This window comes from Chrysochloris asiatica, unplaced genomic scaffold, assembly GCF_000296735.1.
Source record: "Chrysochloris asiatica unplaced genomic scaffold, ChrAsi1.0 scaffold00049, whole genome shotgun sequence".
Lineage (NCBI taxonomy): Eukaryota > Metazoa > Chordata > Mammalia > Afrosoricida > Chrysochloridae > Chrysochloris > Chrysochloris asiatica.
In genome coordinates this window covers 15,203,742-15,227,019 of record NW_006408567.1, presented here as the reverse complement: position 1 = coordinate 15,227,019, position 23,278 = coordinate 15,203,742, and the positions used below count along the sequence as shown (strand labels likewise).

The window sequence follows — 23,278 nt, the reverse complement described above, 5'->3', positions numbered from 1 at the left end:
GCCTAAATACACCAATTAAAAACAGAGATTGTCAGAGTGGATAAAAAACAAGACTCAACTATATTTGTTTATATAAAGAATTCATCTTAAATAGCAAGACTCAGACTGGTTAAAAGATGCCTTTTACAGCACTGGGGTTAGGATTTTAAACATGTATTTTGTTGAGTTACAATTTAATCCGTAACAGAGGATGATGAATGGTGTTGGTATTCAAGGTGGTGAGAAGAACACAAGGCCACATGGTGTTGATGGTGGAAAACTTCACCCCAGGATCCCACTGTCTTACATTTAGGCCTTCCTATATCTGGGCCTTCAGTTGCAAACTCCTTTTCCTTAGAGCTTATTTCCAGTCCCTGTAATACTATCGGATCTCATCTTGTCTCTTGAGTTTTCTCCAAGGACCCCTTTGCTCCATCACTGAGCCATGTCCAGCCTAGGAGAAAATTTTCCTACTGGCTATAATTTTAGTTTTATAGTTTTAAAATTCCTGAAACCTGAGGCACAGTAAAAAGTTTCATGTTTTCCTAAGACGAGGGCTCATTTACAATTGGAGAGTGATCATATACGAAGAGGAAGTCCGATGCCAGAGGAATAAGTTATGTCTAGGTTTTTAAAGTGGACCTCTGGTAGCGTAGTGGTTATGAATCGGCCTGCTAACCTCAAGGTCAGCAGCTTGAAACTATCAGCTGTTTTGCCGGAGAAAGATGAGGCTTTCTGCTCCCGTAAAGATTTACAGCCTCGGAAACCCTGTACAGGGTCGCTGTGAGTTAGAATCCACTCCATGGTACACAACCACCACCAGCAAATCTATTTCACAGTAGGCTGTTTCTGAAAGCGGGGCCAACTGGGTAGGTCAAACCCAAGTTTCTGGAGCCAGAAGCAGAATGTTGGCCCTGGATCCATGGCCCCACTCTGTGCGTTACTTTATTGCCCAGAGTGCCTTTGTGCTCGCCTTCAATGGATGTATTTAAGGGCACAGGGCACATCAGAGTAAGGATAGATAAAGGGACTGTAATCGGAAGCAGCACTCTCCTGGAACATATAGGGCACAGTAGCTAGCTGTGCCTGGAGCTCTGGCCCTGGATTCCACTCTATCTCAGAACCAGCTCAGAACACAAAACCTGGCACAACCTGGATGCGGTGGTCACTGTGGCTTTAACAAATGCAGGCGTGAGTGATGCAGGGACTGCAAAATGCAAAATGCTTTGATGCACTAATAATTTTGGCTTAAAGCTCTTCCCAGTACTCTTATTTTAATCCCCAAAGAAATTTCTTGTGTGGCCCAGGGGTCCTATGTACCACAGCACTAGCTGTTGCACCGGGGTGGGGCTAGGGCCAGGGCCAGGGCCAGGCCTGACAACCCTGAGAGCGTTGGATGGAGCTGGACTCGGGAGCACACCAGAGGGCAGGGGCTGGGCTGACGCTCGCTGGGCAGGGGACCACTAGGCGGAGAGGAGAGTCGGAGCTTGGAGGACAGAGGAGCGCCTGCATTCGGACGCAGGGCCAGAGAGGAGGCCCCAGGAGGTTTGTCTCTCGAGTTGCAGAAACAAGGTGCCTATTGTCTCTTACTTTTGGTTGAGGGCGGGGTTGCACAGAGGTCGTGCCCTCAGCTGGACTTGGCGCCCGCGGAACGAACAGGGGAAAAGGGCGCGCATGCGCGCTCTGGAAGGACGCGGCCGCGATGCGGAAATACCTCTCCTCGACTGAGAATTTGGGTACTTGAACTCAAGAGGACACGAGGTAGGCGTGATGGCGCTCAACCTGTACAAATGTAGGCCCCTGCTTTAATTTGCGTTCTTCTCAGGTGGTGTTTTTGGCTTTCACGTGTTCTGACCCGCCCTCTTGCCTCCATCATGGAAACTGGACCTTGACTCCGAGGCGAACAGTAAGGACTTCCGGGGTGGGACTTCTATTTCCCTGGTGACGGGAGCGGGTTCGTGCCAAATGTTTCGTTATTATTTAAAAAATTCAATGTAGAATGGACAGCAGAGTTCAAAGTGTAGCTCCCCACGAGATCTGGCATTATACTATACACAACAGTAACACCTCATTAATTGAAAATTTTTCATTTAACGAATTTTGATCTAACAAGTCTCTGTTCAGGCACATTGGGGGATGCCCAAGGGCTGGTGGCTCGGAGTTCATTATCTACCGCAGCGTGTGTGTCGAGGACTGTAGGGTGACTTCATGCCCAGAGTTTGAGGACGACGTCATTAGCAGTGGCTGTAACCGCGTGTGCCAGGGCAACACCTTGGCGCTTGTGGAAAGCTCGCATCCTGAGCTGGGCCTCCCTGCGCTTAGCTGAGCCTGAGCACCAAAGGAATGGTCCCCGGAGGTTTGCTGGCCGTTGGCTCTGGTCAGACAGTGCTTAAAAGTCTTAATAGTGCCTGGACTTCTTTTCATGTTATTCATTTCTGCCCCAGTAGTTTCAAGGAGTAATTGTTACCCCCCCCCAAAAAAAGAACCCCACACATGTGCAATTATGTAATATTCATACTTATGTAAGTCACAGTATGGGAGAAATAACCTCATTCTTTCTTCATTTCAGCGCCACACAAGTAAGCTTTGGTAGCACATTTTTTTTTAGACTCCTTGCTCAAAACCCCCCGTTTTGTAGGCTATACTCAAACTAGGCATAGAAGGAAAGTTTAATTTATACTATTCTGCAACTTTTTTCCCCCCATTTAATAATATCTTGGGAATTTTTACATCTTAGTTCATATCATCTAATTAATGATTGTATAATTTCTCATAGCGTATGAAATCCAGTCAACACACACAGTATCATACTGTGTATGTTGATTGGATTTCATTTTTGATTCTTCCAAGGAAGAACCCTGTAGAAACTAGTAACCATTGTAGATTTTTACCATTGTATGTTTTCTGACTCATTTTCTCCTTAATTTGTTGAAAATGCCCATTTAGTTGTGTATTTTTTTCAGAATCCTGGTGTGTAAGAACAAACCACTATTTACTCCATACTAAACAGGAGTCCTGGTTTGGCGCTGCAGGATAATGCACTGGACTATATTATAGGTCACTTTGAACCTGGAGGTGGGCACCTCTATGGAACTTGACAACAACAACAAATGGGATTTCCCCCCCTCTCCCCCCCACTTCATTTAGAGAAATAGTTTACTGAATAATACGTATTTGTTTATTCAAATCCTTATAGGGACAGAGATTAGTGATTTATAATCAATAAAATTATACAAGAGGAATTAATAAAACAAAATGTTTTCTACTTAAACAGAAACTGCATTTTCAGTATGCAGAAGGGAAGAGGGAGAACAAGCCGAATGAGAAGACGAAAGCGCTTCAAAAGTTCTGAATCCGGAGGAGGTACAGCTTTGATTTGTTTTTGGTGCTAATGATGATAAAAGCCATCCCTTGTTGATTGGTTTCTGTTCATGCACATAGCTTTGCTCAGATGCATATGAACAGTGTTCACAGACAATATTTTTTAAAGAATGGCTTCTCCTTTTAAGTACTTAAGGAAATACGATATATTTAACTCAGTGTTCCAACTTCGCCTTCTCTAGGAATGACTCTTAAGTGCCTGTTTTTAACCTTTCTCCTGAACCTGTAGTATATCACTGTTTGGATATCAATTTGTTACTTCACATTCAGTTTAACCCCGTTGGGATGAACTGCTGTATGTGAAAGCATTTGGCCAACTGGAAAGTACTACATAAATGCAATGGTTATTTTTATAGAAATTACTAACACTCCAAAAAAAAAAAATCCCAGCTAAACTCACTTCTGTCAAGTTGCTCATAGTGAACATGCAGGACAGAGTAGAACTGCTCCATAGGGTTCTGAGACTGTAAATCTTTAAGGAGCAGACAACTTTATTCTCCCAAGGAATGACTGGTGGATTTGAACTGCCAACCTTGAGATTAGAAGCCCAACACTTAACCCACTATACCACCAGGACTCCTGAATACTCCTTCTCATTAGTTGACTCCAAATATATCAGCACCACCTTTGAGGTAGACTCCAACTCTTACTCTCTATGGCCAATGTCCTACTAATTATTGCCTGGCCTTTGCTAGGGTAGTTTTTTCCTGTATATTGCACTTGACCGAAAATGCCAAATGTTTTACTTCCCTGTTGGCTGCTTCATTTATTGCTGTCAGTTTAACTTTCCCAAAGGACTGCTTCCATGCCACCTTTTTAGGTTACGGGCCTCCAGGGATCCTCATCTCCTTTTTGTATGGAATCTGCCTTTCTTTCTGCCTGTCATTTAAGGCCATTTATAGAGGATCTCATGGTTCCATCTCGGTGTCGTGAAAGTGTGTGGTCTCTGCTCACCGCTCCCTGAACATACCCTATACACATCCATTTCTGTATCATTCCTCATATTTTTCCTTTAGCCTAGAATTTGCTTTCCTTCTCCCTTCTTATCTAATCACTCTCCAGCTTTCAGTGCTGAACTGAGCTCTTCATTTCCCAGTAATGTCTTTTCCAGTAGGCAGCAATGCTACCCTTTTTTGAATTGGTATCACATTTATCAGGTGTACTCTTAAGGTCCCTGTGGCTTTTCAGTTGTTTTTCATGGAATTCTTGTTTCCCAGCTACATAGTCAGCTTCTTGAAGGTGAAGAACTTGTTGTATATGCCCCATAGTGGTTGATATACTGCTGTTTAGGTAGTAGCTGGTTGTTGTTGGTGTGCTATGTAGTTGGTTCCAACCTATAGCAACCCTGCATCAAGTTTTTGAGGCTGTAAATCTTTACAGGAGCAGAAAGCCTCATCTTTCTCCTGTGGAACGACTGGTAGTTTCAAACTGCTGACCTTGAGATTAGCAGCCTGATTCATACCCACTATGCTACCAGAGTTCCTTGTGTGTATAGCAGGTGCTCAATAAACACTCAACCATTATTGTGTGGTTTTTTTTTTTTTTTATTTTTTTTATAAACTCTGTTCTCCAATTTGTTTATAACATTTGGGAAGCCTTAAGTCTTGGGTCATTCTGTTTTAAAAAAACAACTTTATTGTGTATAATTGGCACACAGTGTTGCATATATAAAGTATGTAATTTGATAACATTTGTTATCAGATGTACCCATGGAAATATCACTATATTTATAGTAATGGACATTTTTATCACCTAAAAGTTTCTTTCTCCTCCTGTGCAATTCCTTCCTTCTACCTATCTTAGAGCTCTGGTAGCATAGTGGTTACGAATCGGGCTGCAAACCACAAGGTCAGCAGTTCGAAACTACCAGCTGTTCTGCGGGAGAAAGATGAGGCTTTCTGCTCCCGTAAAGATTTACAGCCTCGGAAACCCTGTACAGGGTCGCTATGTGTCAGAACCGACTCGATGGCACTTAAGAACAACAACCTATCTTAGAATGTTCTCGTCATCCTTTGGCAATTGCTTATCAACTTTCTATCACTACAGAATGGCTTGCATTTTACTGAGTTTTATATAAATGGAATTATATCCCTTCTTTTTATTCTGGCTTCTTCCACTTAGCATAATGATTATGAAGTAATTTCATGTTATGTGTATTAGTAATCAATTGTATGAGTAATATTTCATAATTTCTTTATTGTATTAATGGATATTTTGCCTTTTCAGTTTTGGGTTTTTATAATAAAGCTGCTATGTATGAACATTTGTGTACAAATCTATATGAACATATGCTTTGTTTTCTCTTAGGTAAATACCTAAGAGTACAGTGGCTGGATCACATGGTATTATAGTTTTATAGTGCTATAAGGAGTCCTAGTGTGGCACATTGTAGGATAAAAATTGGACTGTTAACCACAAGGTCTACAGTTCAAACCCTCCAGCTGCTCCTCAGAAACTCTTTACACATAGTCACTATGAGTCAGAACCAACTTAACAACAACAGCATACACACACACAAGGGGCTTCAAAAAGTTTGTAGAAAAATTCCATTATATTTTAATTCCACTTTTCCATGAACTGTTTGAAGAGAGAGAAAGACATTAATTTCAGGGAAATAGCTCACGTAGTTGTGAAGGCTGGTAAGTCTCAGCTGTATGCGTTAGGCTTCAGCTTAGAGGCTGTTCTTGAGTCACGTGCTTGCAGGGGTTGACAAACCCACATTTGGCAGGTTGGATGAAACGCTATTGGCTTGTGGGGCTGTGGAAACGGACGAATCTCCAAATTGGCTGCTGGCTTAAGTCCCACAATCTCAAGGTCAGATGATGATGCAGGATCCAGAGCATCCATATATGTACTGAATACAGGTCACACCTCAAGGGTGTGTACATCAGTGTACGGGTGTGACTTGAATAAGGGCAGGATTTGAGTCATGTCTTTTTGTAAGGTAGTGACCCAAGATCCACCCTCCACTAGTCCTACCTCATTAACATGTTGTTAAGTGCCTTCGTGTCAGTTCCAACTCGCAGTGACCCTTCATAAGGTTTCTGAGGAGTGGCTGGCGGGTTTGAACCACTGACCTTGCGGCTCAAGTTGAGTTTGTGGTCTAGCGCATTCTCTTGCAGCACCACACCAGGACTCCCTCATATAGAGGTTATGGTTTGGAATGCATAAACTAGAAGATAATCATATCAGATCTCAAAATGCAAGACAGCCACACAATAGCTGTCTTATAGCATTAACCATTATAATTGCTGTTTGTTCTTTCCTCTCCTGGCTAGTGAATGAGAGCTACAAGTCTGAATTTATAGCGCTTAGGAAGTGGCTGAAAGATAGGAAGTTTGAAGATACAAATTTAACACCTGCTCGCTTTCCAGGTAAAGTCTGGTATTTGATGCTCGTGACCTTCCTCATATGAGAGACGTGTAGGACAGGTGATGGGAAAGCACAGTTGATTCTTCCAAGTGGGCACCCTTCTCTTCTTTTATTGTTGTATATCAGGCTTTCTACCTTGGAGCTGTAATATTTATTATTTGCCATCTTATTCTAAAAATTAATTGAAGTGCCTCATCAGGAATGGACTAGCTATGCTAAAGGCTTACCTGCTTTGTGGACATCCCTTTAATTTAAGATAGGATTAAGTGCTTTATGTGTTTTTAGTTTTTAATCTGTGTGATAGGTGGGGACATTTTTGGGATTCAGTCAAAATCTACAACATTTTGAGGAAATAATCGTGGTTTGACGAGAGGAAAGGCAAAGCTCCCATGTGGAAAGCAGAATTTTGTCATTAGTCTCTCACCTAATGTCTGCTTTGAAACTGACCCCTGCATGTCTCTTGTCAACACCAAAATCCGGGCCCAATCTGGGCCTCTGGGTGATTTGGATTGCAAAGCTTTGAATGTAATGAGAAGTTTGAAGTAAAATTGACTTTTGAAAGCCTATTGGCCACTTTCTACCCTGTTTAATAAATCCAGTAAAAATGAAAAATAATAAAATACAGATTCCTATAACATAGTCTTTGATACTGAACCATACATTGCAGAAATATCGGTAAAATGTCTTCCACATTTATTCCATATGCCAGATCCTGTTCATATATGTTAGACAGAATTGCCATATAGATTAGCATGAGCCTTTTGAAGGATGACTCTATAGAATATAATCTCCCATTAGTAATGAATTCCAGGGAGGGTTATGGCTCTCAGGGATGATGAACTCCACTGTGAGGTGCACAGAATAAAGAAATAAGTTCTTGAAGACAAAACCATTTGTCTGAGCAGTTAGTATGCTATGCCTGGCTGGAGAGATAAGTGCTAAGGACACGTCAAATCCAGTGAGCCAGACAGATGATCATGACTCCAGGCTGGTTTCTGCTGTGACCCAGGAGCTCTCCGTGTCCTGAGGGGATTGACCTTTGTGGAATCATGTTCCTTCTTAGCTGAGAGAAGAAAGGCCAAGAAATATGAAGTTGAAAAGGTGACTGCTTTAAGCTCTCGGCATCTTATGGTCCTATAATGTCTGTGCCTGCTGGAAACACTGCATTTGAGAGTCCTCTGAAATCCTACCTGTCTGTGTCCTGGGAAGGGAGTCTAGGCATGGAGGGACAGCTTTAGAAAGCTGGTGGGATAACAGTGCCTCTGGTAAAGTTACTGGGTGATTGGGCTCCCCTTAAAGCTTTGGCTCAGAGGCAGTAGGTGGCCCTGGATCTGTAGATCCCCACTTACCCAGGTCAAAGCCGAGTCTATCTGATAGGCTACCTGGTTGGGGAGGGGAGGATATAGTCAGCAGACCTTCTGGGACTTGGAGTGGGGTTGGCTCAGTCAACCAAAGGACTCTCAAAGGTTGATCATGGGAAAAGCTGGTCAGGTTAGGGGTAAAAATGACTTCAAGGTGGGGTGGGAATTGGGAATAAGCTTGAGGGAAGGAGCCCCAGTGTGAGGGTTCTTGTAAGAGGCTTAGCCCATGGTGGTTTTAGGCCACCCTGCCATGGAGTAGATTGTCTACTTATGGTGACCCCTTGTACAAGAGTGAAATGCTGCCCAGTTCTTTGCCATCCCCATGATCAGTAGTGGAACAGGTGTCTGTGTTCCATAGAGTGTTCACTGGTGGATTTTGGGAAGTATACCACCAGGCTGTTCTTCTTAGTCTGTCATAGTCTGGAGGCCCCACTGAAACCTGTGACATGGCCTTCCCTGACAGACAGGTGGTAGCTGTGTGTGAGGTGCATTGGCTGGGAATTGAACTCGGGTCTCCCACAAGGAATGCAAGAATTCTACCCCAGAACCACTACCACCTTCATAGGGCACCTTGCAAGGATTATAAAGCCACAAGGGGGTCAGGGCACTTCCCCAAGTATGTTGTTGTTGTTGTGATGTGCCGTGGAGTCGGTTCTGACTCATAGCGACCCTACACAGGGTTACCGAGGCTGTAAATCTTTATGGGAGCAGACCACCTCATCTTTCTCCTGCGGAGCGGCTGGTAGTTTCGAACTGCTGACCTTGTGGCTCGCAGCCCGATTCGTAACCGCTACGCTACCAGAGCTCCTTTCCCCAAGTATGATACCCTGTTTTTCCCTGGGAGTCAAAGGTGGTGAGAAACTCAGCTTCAGTTTTGAAGCTCATTTCCATTTAGTTTGAATCTTATGTTAATGGTACAATAAGAGGAATCCTTGTTCCTTTTTTTGCTTTCCTAGGTACTGGAAGAGGACTGATGAGCAAAACATCCCTGCAGGTTGGCATTTCTTCTTTATCCTTAAAACTCATTGTTGATATTGGTTGCTTTGTTTTTGTTGATATTAATAGTATTTTGACATAACATATTCATGGAAAAATTGTGAAATTTTTCCAGAGCCTTTTGAAGGCCCTTTGTACTGGCATTTCCTAAGAATCTAGTATGTATGTTTGATTATAGCTTTATCAGTGACGATTGAGTTTTGTTGTATAAAAGAGAGAAATGCAAAGTAACAGGACTTCAACAGAGTGGAGGCTTAGTTTGCTCTTGTGTGGAAGGATTAGGCAGACCAGGCTGGTGTGGCCATCTGGGTCCCAGGCTTCTTGTAGCTCTCTGTCGTCCATGTCCCTAGATGATGTGCCCCACCCCCTCAGGTCTAGGAGCTCCTGGGGCATCAGCACCAAGCAGGCAAAGAAGGTAGGGAAGGACAGGTTTCCTCCCTGTAAGGAAACTCCTGCCTGCATCTCTCTGGCTGAAAACAACAGGTCCAAAGCCACAGCTGACTGCAGGGAGGGGAAGAGCAGGTGACCTCAGTCAGTGAGGAGGAGCAGGAGAGGAGGTGTGTTAGGGCAGGCACCTAGCAATCTCCGCCACAGCACACACTGTGAATCAGATCATGTTTTAAATGTGCCCAGGGAGCTGTGCTCCTCTCAGGCTGTACCCAGTAAATAGAGTTCTGAGCTAGTGGTGGGGAACCCGCAAAACTCCTTGCCTATCGGCTGCTGTTTCATTACCTGTCAAATGAGGATGACTGACAGCCTCCCAGGTCCTTTTTTGTTCTTTTGGTATAAGATTTAAAGGCTGTCTAATATGAAAGCTGTGAAAGGCAAGGTCATTCCTTCATATTATCATTTACTTATTTTTCCGTTTTGATCTCTTACATTTATTTAGGCAAGGTCATTCCTTCATATTATCATTTACTTATTTTTCCATTTTGATCTCTTACATTTATTGGCCTAAGATATTCCAGCCATTCAAGGACTCGAGGGAACGCAGCAGTAGTTTTTGTTGAAAACACAGGAGTTGCTTCACATGTATTTTACAATGTTTGTGTTTTTTTAAAAAATAATTAAACTTGTGTTTTTAAAGTGGAGACACTTAAGCTGTGCATTAAGTAAACGTACAGTTGGATGAGTTTTGATGACATAGTTAAGCTAGAGATCATTTCCATTGAGTGATTTTTTATTTTACCTAGAACGTCATGGGAATTATTGATCTTACATACAAATGAGCAGTTTCTGTATTTTAATAATTTACATAAATACAAATACAAACCATAAACATTTACACAAAAGGCACTGGTCATTTTTGGTAAATGGCATTAAAGTCATTGGTGAAAGATGAGAAAATGACTCTAAGATAGGATTGGATAGTAACACAGATTAAAATAAAAGAAAGCCTTAAGACTTTGGAGCCCAATGAGGAATCCAGAAATAGAACCTCGAAGATTTGCTATTGGAGTGGCTGAGATTTTTAGCCAGCCTTAGGTGCCAGTTACAGTAAAAGCAGGATCTTAACCTGGCATCTTGGTGTTCTCATTGTTTCTGGTGGCTTTTACTTTCCATCTCAATGTTTTTGTTTCTGTGACCTGGTGAGAAAAATCCAGAGGTAACCTTTTGCAAGTGGTAAAGTTAGAGTCTTGCTGTGCCGTTTCTTTAGCTAGTTGGCTAGTTACAGGTGATGTACAGAGTAGGCGCTTGCCTGGAGTAGTAATTATTGTTTAATTGGTTCTGACTCGTAGCGACCCTGTATTAGGGTTTTCCAGGAGTGACTGGTGAGTTTGAACTACTGACTTTGAGGTTCAAACTGAGTCTGTGGCCCAGTACTTATGCCACCGTGACACACCAGGACTCCTTGGCTGGAGTTGTTGTTGTTGAGTGCTGTCGAGTTGGTTCTGACCCATAACAACCCTGCATAGGATTTCCAAGGCTTTAAATCTTTATGGGAGCAGAAAGTTTCATCTTTCTCCCATAGAACGGTTGGTAGTTTTGAACTGCTGACCTTGAGGCTAGCAGCCTGATTCATAACCAAGAGTAGTCTCTTAAAAAAAACACCAAAACTTACTACCATTTAGTCAATTCCAACCCATAGCAACTCTGTATAGGGTTTCTGAAGCTGTAAATCTTTGTGGAAGCGGCTGGTGGATTTCAGTTGCTCACCTTGTAGTTAGCAATCCAGTGCTTATCCTACAGCACCAGCAGGACACTGGATTTCACTGGTTAGCATGGTATTTTCTAGTTTCTGCCTGTTTCCTGGTATAAGAAAATGAAGGGGTAAGATGATTCAAGTTGTCAAAATGTCTCCCTTCCAGGAGAGAGATTGATGAGTGGTGGGTCACATCATTAACCTCTAGTTCTTGTTGGCGTGGTAGTAGCTGGCATTGGAACACGCTGGCCTGCACCTGCTGATTCAGGGGTTTGGAGTGAGCCCACTGTGGGCTGTCGGTGCGTGGTTGGGTTACAGGGGAGTCTTGGTAGGTAATGGTGGAATCAATCATTTTACATATTCTCAGGCCATTTCTAAGTGTGTTCTAAACATTCTTTTCTTTTTGGTAAGGTGGGACAGATGATTATTTCACTGCCTGAGAGTTGCCTGCTTACCACGGACACGGTGATTAGAAGTTACTTAGGAGCTTACATTACTAAGTAAGTGACCACTGCTCATGTGCTCCTATGGTGGACATGCCTGTCATCAGCCAGTGTGCCATTTGAGACATTAGGACCTCCCCCTGTTGAGTAATCAGTAAATATCTCAGATAATTTTAAAAGTATATCCTTTTCCATGAAACTTGTCCTTAATTCATTGTAAGCTGAAATTTTAAGGTTTGTCCAGGCTGCTGATATGGATTGAATCTTGATCCATCACTTATTTGACTAAAGGACATGGTATATGTAATTCACAGACACCGTGCCTTGACTCATCATGGCCTTCCTGCCATCCTAGAGGTGGTGGTAGTGGTGGTGGTGTGACGTGCAGTCGTTTCAGACTCATGACCACCCTGCACAGAGTTTCCGAGGCTGTAAATCTTTATGGAAGCAGAAAACCTCATCTTTCTCCTGATGAACAACTGGCAGTTTCAAACTGCTGACCTTAACGTTAGTAGTCCGACTACAGCTCCTTGCCATCCTAGTTGTTGTTGTTAAGTGCCGTTGAATTGGTCCTGACTCACAGCAACCCTGTATAGGGTTTCCAAGGAGCAGCTGGTGAGCTTGAACCGCCAGCCTTTTGGTTCAAACCGACATTGCAATCTAGCGCATTACCCACAGCTCCACACCAGGACTCCTGCCATTCTAGTAGGTCTTGACAAATGTTAGTGAGTTTCTTTTATTTTCAGCCTTACTTGTACTTGCTTGAATTCTTCTGCAGACAAGGAGCTGTTGACTTTATGAAAGATTTAGTTTTACTTAGCACAGAGGAGGAAGCCAAAGAGGGTTGAGAAACATTTTCTGGTGCATGCTATGTGGGCCTTTGGGTCAAGGTTTCTGAGGATACAGTGAATGAGATCTTCAACAGAGAGATTTGTGAATTACAAGATTTGAGAGATTGTCTAGTTCATATTTTTGTTTTTTAATTAAAAAAATTTTTTTTCTAGTTTGTTTTTTTAATCTCAAGTTTAGTTCTAGAATTTTTTTCTATCCTGGCATGTTTTTGTTAAAGGACAAACGTATCCTTGTAGGTTAGAGTAAAGGCAAGGTTGTTCTTAAGAGTCACAGTTTTTGTATTGTTTTCAAGTTTTGCATAGAATGAGTGTCTGACAGTATATGAATCCAGACTTTCATGATATATTTTATTGGTAACTATGTAAACAGATAAAGATACTGAAGCATATAATTCTCAATGAAGCTAGGTAAATTCAGAAAGGAAAGCTTTAGAAGTGTAACGAGTACATAATTAGCTTGTTCAGTTTTTGGTCTAGGTTAGTATCATCCAGTTGAGTTTTCTGTGATGAGGTGAGTGTTTTCTTCTGCATTGTTTAATATAGGAGCCAGATAGCTTTTGAATACTTGACATGTGTCTTGTATGACTGAGGAATTCATTTTAAATATTGATATGTAGCTCATCGCTTGTTCTCTAGCTGGCACAAACGATTTGCATTCAGCTACTCACCTAATCGTTGGTGACTTAGAACTCAGCCAGTGGTTCCATGGAAGAAAGCTTTCCTTCTATAATGATTACAGCCAAGGAAAACCGATGGAGCAATTCTCCTCGTTAACACTTGGGGCTGCTGTCAGTCAGAATCATCTTGGTGGCATTGGCTTGTTTATGCTTAATCTAAGTAATACAAGTAGACTTGCAGCAAAAGTGTTCAAATTGGAAAACCAAGGGAAGCAAAGAGGTTTATGCCAAAGGAATCTCTTGTAAACAGGCCTAGAACTGATCTTGTGGTTCACTCTCTCTGTAGGACTTGCTCAGAACACTTGCAGTGGGGTCTGCTTCAGAGGGCTGAGGCAGGGGGAACTGTTGGGTCCCTCAAATAAATGTGAAGTCGTTGATATTTTGAACATAATCTCTCTGGTTGCAAAAGAAACCACTAGGATATATATAAGGAGTCTTGTTAGCGTAGAGGATTATGAATTGGGCTGCTGATCTCAGGGTCAACAGTTCGAATCTACTCACTGCTCTACAGGAGACAGATGAGGTGTTCTGCTCCCATAAAGATTTACAGCCTTGGAAACTCTATGCAGGGTCGCAATGAGTTGTGTGTGTTCCTTATTTTGAGTAACAGTCATTTCTTTAAACCTGTTTAATTTGACCAGGTGGCAGCCGCCTCCATCTCCTCTGCTGGCTCTCTGCACCTTTCTAGTCTCAGAAAAGCATGCTGGGGACCAGTCTCCATGGAAGCCTTACCTAGAGACTCTACCTGAGGCCTACACTTGCCCTGTTTGTTTGGAACCGGAAGTTGTGAATCTTCTTCCCAGGCCTTTAATAACAAAGGCCCAAGAGCAGAGGGCCTGGGTGCAGAAGTTTTTTACATCCTCCAGAGACTTTTTCTTGTCCCTGCAGCCTCTCTTCTCCCAGGCAGTGGGCAGCATCTTCACCTACAGCGCCCTCCTGTGGGCCTGGTGCACTGTTAACACCAGAGCTGTGTACCTGAGACACAGGCAGCGCAGGTGCTTCTCCGTGGAGCCGGACACGTGTGCGCTCGCCCCGTACTTGGATCTGCTGAACCACAGTCCAGACGTCCAGGTGCGCAGTCCATCAGGGGGCATGCTCTGTTTGGATAGGAAGGATTTGCACATGTAGAACTGACTGTATTGTGAGCAAAAGCAGGCATAGTTTGTTTTAGGTAAACCTGCTAGTGCAACCTGCTGTCAGGTATGCCCTCATCTTTCTTCCGGGTCCATTGTCCTTCCTGGGATCTGTTCGTCTGCTCTTTTCTCCAGCCCTGAGCTGTATCCCCTAGCCTGTCTGTCCCAGCATTCCTTCCAGTCTCTTTGCAACCCCCACCCCATGACCACCCTCCACTGTTGTTGAGTCACTTCCGGTTCCTAGCAACCCGTATGCACAATAGAACGACACTGCACGGTCTTGCACCATCCTTACAATTGTTGTTACATTTGAGCTCAGTGCTGCTGTCACCGTCAGTTCATCTCCTTGGGGGTCTTCCTCGGTTTTGCTGATCCTCCACTTTACCAGGCATGATGTCCTGGTCCAGGGACTAGTCCCTCGGATAGCATGTCTAGAGTGCCTGACCTTACAGGACAGAGCAGAACTACTCTGGTGGATTTGAAGTTAGCAGCCTAATGTGTAACCCACTGCTCCACCAGGGCTCCTTACCTTTGGGATAGAGTCTTCCTTTGTCCTTCCAGAACTGGGCCTTGCTAGCTTTCTGGTCCCCTTCGCTTTTACACTTGGAGATATTGCTGTCATAGCATGATGAATGAACTTGCTCCTTCCCCTACAGGGGTCTGAAATCTCTTGAGGAGAGGGATTTTTGCCTGCTCCCTCTTTGCAACTCCAGTACCAGCACAAAAGGCTGTATAGGATCTAGGTGTGTGGGACAACTCACCTGGGAGACTGGCTACCAGCTGCTGTGCGATTTATGCACCATCTCCTCCTGTAAATGCCAAGTGCAGAACCCCAGATCAAGCAGCTGAGTTGCTGCATATGCAGGCCTTGCAGGGCTATTTGATGATGGGATATTCATCTTCTGGATTTACACCTTACCCAGGTCATGGCAAATAGAAACTGCTGCCTAGTTGGTTGTGCTGTCTCGTGACTCTATAGGGCAGAGAGTTTCTGAGACTAAATCTCTCCAGGAGCAGACAGCCTCATTGTTCTCTCTAGGAGTAGCTGGTAGGTTTGAAACACCAACTTTGTGGATAGCAAAACTGTGTCCCCAGAGAGCTAGGGTTGCCAGCCTGTTAATCATTTTCACTGATGCTGGGGTTTGCTGCTCAGCAAGCAGAACTTGGTGCTTGGACTCATCCTCAGTGCAAGGAGCAGTTGAGGCCTTGGTGCTGTTCTCCTCGTGTTATACCTGGTAGCTAACTATCCCTAAAAAACTGTCAATTCCTAGGGTTTCCAAGTTCTGTAAGTTTTCGGAAGCAGACCGCCTCTCATCTTTTTACCTTCAGACTGGCTGGCAGGTATAAACCACCAGCCTTTCAGTTAGCAGCTGCTTGCTTTACCGGTGCGCCACCAGGGCCCCTTGTAATTAACAACATAACCTCACAATTCATGAGATTGTATAAGTCATAGTCATGCCAGGGCTGAAGTGCAGATTTGACACTTTTGTGTTCTTTTTTTTTCCCCACGTGGTTAAATACATTGATGAGCATTGGAAAGTTGTGTCTAGTGTAAATTAATGTGACAACATAATAAACTTTTCATTTTTACACATAAGAGTCTTTAAAAACTTCTTGTCTTCTTAGGTAAAAGCAGCGTTCAATGAGGAAACTCGCTGTTATGAAATTAGAGCGGCTTCAGGTTACAGAAAACACGAAGAGGTGTTCATCTGCTATGGTCCCCATGATAACCACAGCCTGCTCTTGGAATATGGATTTGTTTCCACCGGGAATCCTCACGCTTGTGTTTATGTCCCAAGAGGTTAGAGGCAACTTTGGCTTTATCCCTAAAATGATATAATTGTTTTTCCCCATCTGGAGATACGCTTATTTCAAGTTTTAATAAACAGTAGCAAAACCTTAAAGCATAGATACTTGTTGCTGTGGAGTCAGCTCTGGCTCATGCAACCTCACGCAGGTCAAAGGAGAAGCATGTTCCACAGGGTTTTCAGTGGCTGATTTTTCAGAAGCAGAGCTCTAGGCTTTTCTTCCGAGGCACCTCTTAGTGGACTTGAACCTCCAGCCTTTTAGTTAGCAGCCAAGTGCCTGTTTTCACCACCCAGGGACTTCTAAAGCACATGTTTAGTTCACTTACAAGGGCACTTCAAGAAGTTAGTGAAAACATTCTCATTAACTTCATTTTTCCATGAGGTTTTTGAAGCCCCCATGAGTCTTCTCATAGGTAGGCCTACCCTTACTATGACTGTAATTTCAGCATTGAAGTAAAAACCACTAAGTTTTGACCGATTGATAACTGAGGATAAGAAATGACAAAAGCTTTTATGATATTAGATTAGAAGACAGAATGGAAGAGAAGGAAAATAATATTAAGGAATAAATATTAATAGGTGGGAAAAACAGAAATTTCTGTACCAAGATATTATTGCACCACCAAAACTCACTGCCACTAAATAAAGACAGAACAGAATTAGAGGTCAACAAATCCAAAATTTTATTAGTACGTAATAAAAAATAAACAGATTTTTATTAAGCACATACTAGAATTTCTGATGTGGCACCATAACATAAGCACTGAACTGCTAGCCTGAAGGATGGCAATTCGAACCTACCAACAGCTAGCACCTCGGAAACCCTATGCAGGGTTTCTGTGAGTCGGAACCGACTTGACGGCACTTAACAGCAGAAGCCCTGGAAGGAGCCCTGGTGGTGCAGAGGTTAGAGTGCTTAGCAGCTGACCCGAAGGTTGGTGGAGATGGATGTGGCAGTCTGCTACTATCTAGGTTACAGACTTGGAGACCCCGGGGGCAGGCGGGGGGGCAGTTCTGTTCTGCTGTGCAGGGTTGCTGTGAGTTGGAATCAATTTGACGGCAGTAGGTTTGGGCTTTTTGGATTTTAGAATCCTGGGTGGAGCACATGGTTAAATGCATGACTACTAACCAAAAGGAGGTTTGGTAGTATGAATCCACTGAAAAAAATTTTTGGTGGTTTGAATCCACCTAAAATCACCTCAGAAGAAAGGCCTGGTGATCTACTTCTGATAGGTTACAGCCATGAAACTCCTATGGAACACACATGGGTCTGCCATGAGTTGGCGTCAGCTCAACAGTAGCTAGTGGGTTTTGTTTTTTTTTTAAATTTTTTTTTTTTATATGCAAGGCACAGTGCTAACCACAGTATTTATTTTTAGAGTTGTTATGCCATAATGAACTGTTGACTCAATTTATGCTTTTTTCCATGTATTAACTATACATCAACACTCGTGTTACTATTTAAAAAATAGTAATTTAGCTATTAAATTTACGGTGTAAAAATTCAAATTAAGAGTATTAAAAACACTATATATAGAAGACTGATTTTGTTCCGTCTCTTGAAGCAGCAGAAATAGTTTTTCTGCTGTGGAGAAATGGCCAGAAATTTAAGATGTCTGTAATTTGAGGCAACTTGTTAGAATAAGGACCAGTGGAAATAGAAGCTTGGTAATACTGGGCAGAATAAAAATGTTGTTTCTCAAAATAAAAAGTAGGAAAGCAAAATCTGGGCCTTGTTAGTTGTCTTTGAAAACTAGCTCTGAGACTGGCTGCGTGTTTTCAGAATCTGGATTGCTTTACTACTTACTGATGACTATGACAGGTGATGCTGTGGGATAGCACTAGACTGCTCGCCTCAAGGTCGGTGGTTCAAATCCACTAGCTGCTCCTGGGAAACCTTACACAGGCTCTCTCTGAGTCAGAACCAGCTCAAGGACACTATGAAATGTTCATTTCTGAAATAATTTGAGCAAAGTTTACATTTTACTTATTTTTGCATTAAAATAAAAACAACCTAGTAATAATAAAGAGAAAATTTAGAATATAGAATCCCTCATTGCTCTGTTGTTAGTTGCTGTACAGTGGGTGCTGACTCAGGGCGACCCCATGTACAACACAAACATTGTCCAGCCCTGCTCCATCTTTACAAATGTTGGTTTGCTCAAGTCTACTTTGTATTTTGAGTCCCTTCCAACCTTAGAAGGCTCATCTTCTAGCACTGTATGGGACAGTATTGTGTTGTGAGCCATAGGGTTTTCATTGTTGCAGGCCTTTTTCCTTCCTTAGCTTGTCTTGGTCTGGAAGTTCTGCTGAAACCTGTCCACCGTGGATGCCTCTTACTGGTTTTTGATATATCCATGGCATAGCTTCCAGCATCATAGCAACATGAAAGCCACTATAGTGTGACAAACTGATAGACAGGTGGAGACTTGTTACCACCCCAAATAGCTTCATTTATGTTTACGTAGTAGTCACTTCCAGTTTTTATGGCTGCAGTCACTAATATTTAGACTCTTGAATTCTGGCTTTTTTTTTTTTAAGTTTCTATTGTGAATTATGTGATAGTTTACATGGGAGAACATTAACTTTACATTCGGTTACAATCCCCCCCATGCATCATCAAACAACCAAAGGGCTCACCCCACAAACCTTCCCCTCAGTTGTTAACACACAGCTCCTGTCCCTCTCTGGGTCTAGAGTCCCCAGCTGCTCCATCTCTTCATGTCATTGTCTCTGCCTCTGTCTTTGATGTCACTGCTTCTTTGGGTAGGGTCCCACACTCCACTTTTCTCCCTTGATGGTCCCAGGGTCCTCTGCTCCTGGACTGCAAAGTCAATCACTCCCCTCCTTTTGTTACAAAACGTCTATCTTTACATTTCCAACACTCACAGTCAGTCCTATTAGCAGTCCTTCACTATTGAACCACAAGAGTCTTATTCCCATCTCCTTTCATAAGCCCCATCCAGATAGGTCAGAAACCACTCAGTGGAGTTGAATTCTGGCTTTTAAAAATTTTTTCATGTTATTTAAATTTCCCTAAGTGTGGTGTAAGCAGTTAATGTACTTGGCTGCTAACTTAAAGGTTGATGATCTGCATTCACCCAGAGGCACCTCAGAAGAAAGGCATGGTAGTTTGCTGTAGAAAAAGTAGCCACTGAAAATCTCATGGATCATAGTTCTATTCGAACACACATGGGGGTGCCTTAAGTCCTGGTGAACTCCAAGGTAATAGGTGTAATGTTTTTGTTGTAATTTTCCTACAAATACGTTGTTGATGTATTAATGATCTGATTTGGTTGGTTGATTTGCATGAGCTGAGTTTGTGGAGGTCCTGGCTTCCTGTATTAGAATTTTTATAGTTTTTCAGGAGTGAAGCAATGACCTAATTGAATTAGGCATGAAAATGACTTTTTTGTCTATGTGATTGGGTCATTATTGTGAAACATGCCTTGGGAAGGAAATTGAGTTGAGAAGGGAAGTTCATACTGTTGTCTAAATCTTAGTCTGCCTTTGTTTTTTCAAATGTAGATATTCTTGTTAAATATCTCCCATCAGCGGATAAGCAGATGAACAAAAAGATTTCCATTTTAAAAGACCATGGCTTTATAGAGTAAGTATTTTTTTCTGTGTCTCTTCTTGAAGTTCTTCCTTCAGGAATGAGGTTTAGGCCTCTGTAGGTGGGAGACTCCTGACTGTCAACGGCAGGGCAGTGTTTGTTGCGCACTTACCATGTGCTGTAAAAGCGTGCTTAATGTTGCTGGGGATACGGGAGTGTAAGGCACTCTCAAGAAACTTGGTTTGGTACGTAAGAAAGATGCTTGAAATGCTAAATTATTATACCAAAAGGGAGCCTGGTAAGCACTGATTGGTGGCCTAATGTGTTCTTGTGTCTAACATGAGGGACAGACTTGAGCTAGTGCAGGACAAGGCTGGCCCTCAATGGACTGGACCCAGTCACTCCAAACATGGGCATTGATTCAGGCACTCGAGGTGGATGGGCAACTAGGTGATTCCTTGCCAAGTGGAATAGACAGGATTTTAGCTTTTCTCTTTCATAAATCCTCTGGATAAATATATCAGTTTTAAGCAATCCAGCAGTATAAAGGCAGTCTAGCTGTGGTAGCTGCTGTTTATTTGAGCCCCCAAAGGAATCTAGATTCTACATCATTCATCTCACTGTGAAGTGTCATGTGTCCCCTCTTGTATGGACCCTCAACCAAGTTTAATCCCTTAACAAAATTAATTGAAGAATAACTTTTTACCCCTTTTTCTGTTTGTTTTTTTTTAATGCAAAGAATTTTCTGTTATTAGACTCTTACTATTGTTTGTAGACTACCCCCCCCCCCATGCCCCTTTTGACCAGTGTCGTAGGTTACATATGTTTGGTGGTGATGCTTATGTGCCATGGAGTCGGTTCATAGCGACCCTGTATAGGGTTTCTGAGCTGTAAATCTTTATGGGAGCAGAAAGCCTTATCTTTCTCCTGTGGAACAGCTGGTAGATTCAAACTGCTTATCTTTTGGTCAGCAGCCCGACTCATAACCCACTACACTGCTAGGGCATCTTTACATATGTTTAGTGGCCACTGTAAAGCAATATGTGGCTTTTCGGCCATTTGTCATGATGTATGTAATACCTAAATAAAGGTTTGTTGTTATTTTTTCTATTTTAGCAATTTGACATTCGGATGGGATGGCCCATCTTGGAGGTTACTTACAGCTCTCAAGTTGTTATGTCTGCAAGCTGGAGAATTGTAAGTTCCATGTGCGTAAGTCATGAGCTGTAGTTACAATCTGTATGTAACTCAGGTGATGTTGGCTGACATTCAAGGGCTGGACCCAAAAGGAGCAAAAGGGTGCCACCATATATTAAAGTTGCTTTTTCTTTATGTTGTTTGTCATTGCAGTGAGTATTTTCATCTAAGTTTTAACCATTCTCCTAGGACTGTGGTTTTAGAATCATCATCCGAACACATGGTTCTGAGACTGTGTTAGCTTCTGTTCAGATTGCCTTCTGTCTTTCCTGAGAACTCATCAGCTCCTAGTTTCAGCCATCTCTCTAAAGCTGAAGACTTCTAAGACTATTCTGTGGCGTGTCGTCTCAGCTGCTGTGCATTTTTAACTGGCGTCTGTGCGCTGCTTCTCTTCTCAGTGTTGCTGCAGTCATTTTACCTTGAGTCCTCTCAGTCCGATTCCACTTCCGTATCTGTGGATCCAGACCTGTACCTCCATCCGCTTCCTCCTGAGTTCATACTGCTTTCTAGTATGCAGATTTGGCCTTGCTCCCTCGTCCCCACCCAAATGCACCTAAACTTTTCTGTCTGCAGTACACTGGCCCTACTCTGCCCATGGTGGCACAAAGGTTCAGCGCTCGTTGTGGTTCGAACCTGGTGATCTGCCTCAGTAAAGATTGTTGTTGTTATTGTTAAGTCAGTTCTGACTCTTAGCAATCCTGTTTATTGTTTCTGAGGCTGTAGGCCTTTGCAGGAGCAGAATGCCTCATCTGTCTCCCACGGGGTGGTTGGCGGTTTTGAGCTGCTGACCTTGTGATTGCTGTCCAGTGCTTATCCTACATAGTCATCAAGCCAAGAAAACCCTGTGGTCTCTGTGGTTCAGTTCTTCTCTGTCACATGGGGTCTCCATGAGTCGAGATAGACTTGATGGCACCTAACAACAACCCTGCCCATGAAGTTCATTTTCTACAAATTTTTGTAGTATGAAATTGGAATGACCTGTGTGTACAGAAAGACTAGACAGCAGAGTCACCCTTCCATTGTTAAACATTGTTTTGTCTAACTTGCTCTGTACGGGTTTGCTGTGTTTTAAGGAAAGAGTGTCCAGTCTCATCCAGTTGACCGCTGGCTGTGGACTCGCCTTCCAGCTCTCTTCTCATCTTATTCCTTTGACTGGTGGCTGCGACTCTGCTTACTTATGGCCAGACACAGGACTACAAGGATCATAAAACTCCGTTTCCACCTATGTAGAGCACCTGATCCCCTTGCTCTTTACTCTCAGTGGCTTCTTCCGAAGTGACCGCCATTGTCTTTCTTTATATGTGACATGGGGGTTTTAGGGAATCTGCCTACAGAGGGCGCTTTTAGTAATAGAGTTTGTGTGCTGTGTTGGGGTGTAAAAGTGTTCTTTATTTTTTGAAAACCTGATGATAATTTCTTACTGAACATTTTGATTCTAGTACATGCTGGAAAAAAGTCCTTCTTGGCGAAATCATTTCAAATACAAATGAGAAGACAAGTTTGGACATAACCCAGAAGATCTGCTCTTATTTTATAGAGGAATCTAATGCTATGCTTCAAAAGGTATGTTTCTAGAAAACTACATCCTTTTCCTTAAGAAATATTTTAAGAAGTTACTTCTTTTATACATGTATGGTAGGGATAGTACAGTTTATAAAAGCACTATTTCATCTTTTAAATAAATGAATGTTGATGTAACCTCTAGTTTAGATTATTGAAATTATGCATACACCTTTCATAGGTAAAAATGATTGCCTGACTCTTTGGTAATAGGTTTTGAGTACAATTTTCCAATTATATTTTCATCTAACAAATGTTTTAATTCAGAGAGATCAACTCATTTGTTTGAAAACATAACTGAGATTAAAAAAAATAATTTAAAAACTTTCAGGTTTCTCATATGAAGGATGAAGAAGTGGCTTTGATAAACCACCTGACTTTGGTAGAAACTTTATGGACAGAAGAGCTAAAGATTCTGCAAGCGTCTGCTGCCGTTCTAAGCAATTTGCAAACAGCTTTCACCTAATGTGACCAAAGTACATGTGATCACCTCCTATGGTTGGTGTGACTTATTAAGTAATGTAAACATTTTTGAACTATGGTGGATTGAATTAAATTTATTTTATATAGTCATTTACATGGCTTCTAGTCAACAGTTATTTACTTAATCCTTTTTCCTTTTCCACAAATACTGAGCTTTTATGAGTCTTTGTGAGACAGTGTGGTGGGTGTTCTTACAACATTCTGGAGATATCTGTAAGCTGTAGCTGCTACGGCCATTGTGAAGGTGGAGGTGGCATTCGGAAGTTCATTCACTGCTCTACCAAATCACAGTTCTGAAGGAAGTATAGAAAAAGTTCTAAACTGTAATGAGAGGAGAC

The 23,278-nt window shown here is 42.5% G+C and overlaps 1 protein-coding gene across 1 annotated transcript; it reads left to right on the top strand.

The window, feature by feature from the left end:
* The first annotated feature begins 3,269 nt into the window (after positions 1 to 3,269).
* On the top strand, positions 3,270 to 22,923 carry SETD4 (SET domain containing 4). Its single transcript, XM_006862561.1, has 10 exons — positions 3,270 to 3,342; positions 6,639 to 6,734; positions 9,050 to 9,087; positions 11,644 to 11,732; positions 13,845 to 14,274; positions 15,963 to 16,137; positions 19,673 to 19,754; positions 20,817 to 20,897; positions 22,337 to 22,460; positions 22,789 to 22,923. The coding sequence occupies exons 1-10, from the start codon at positions 3,270 to 3,272 to the stop codon at positions 22,921 to 22,923; spliced, it is 1,323 nt and encodes a 440-aa protein (XP_006862623.1).
* The last annotated feature ends 355 nt before the right edge of the window (positions 22,924 to 23,278 follow it).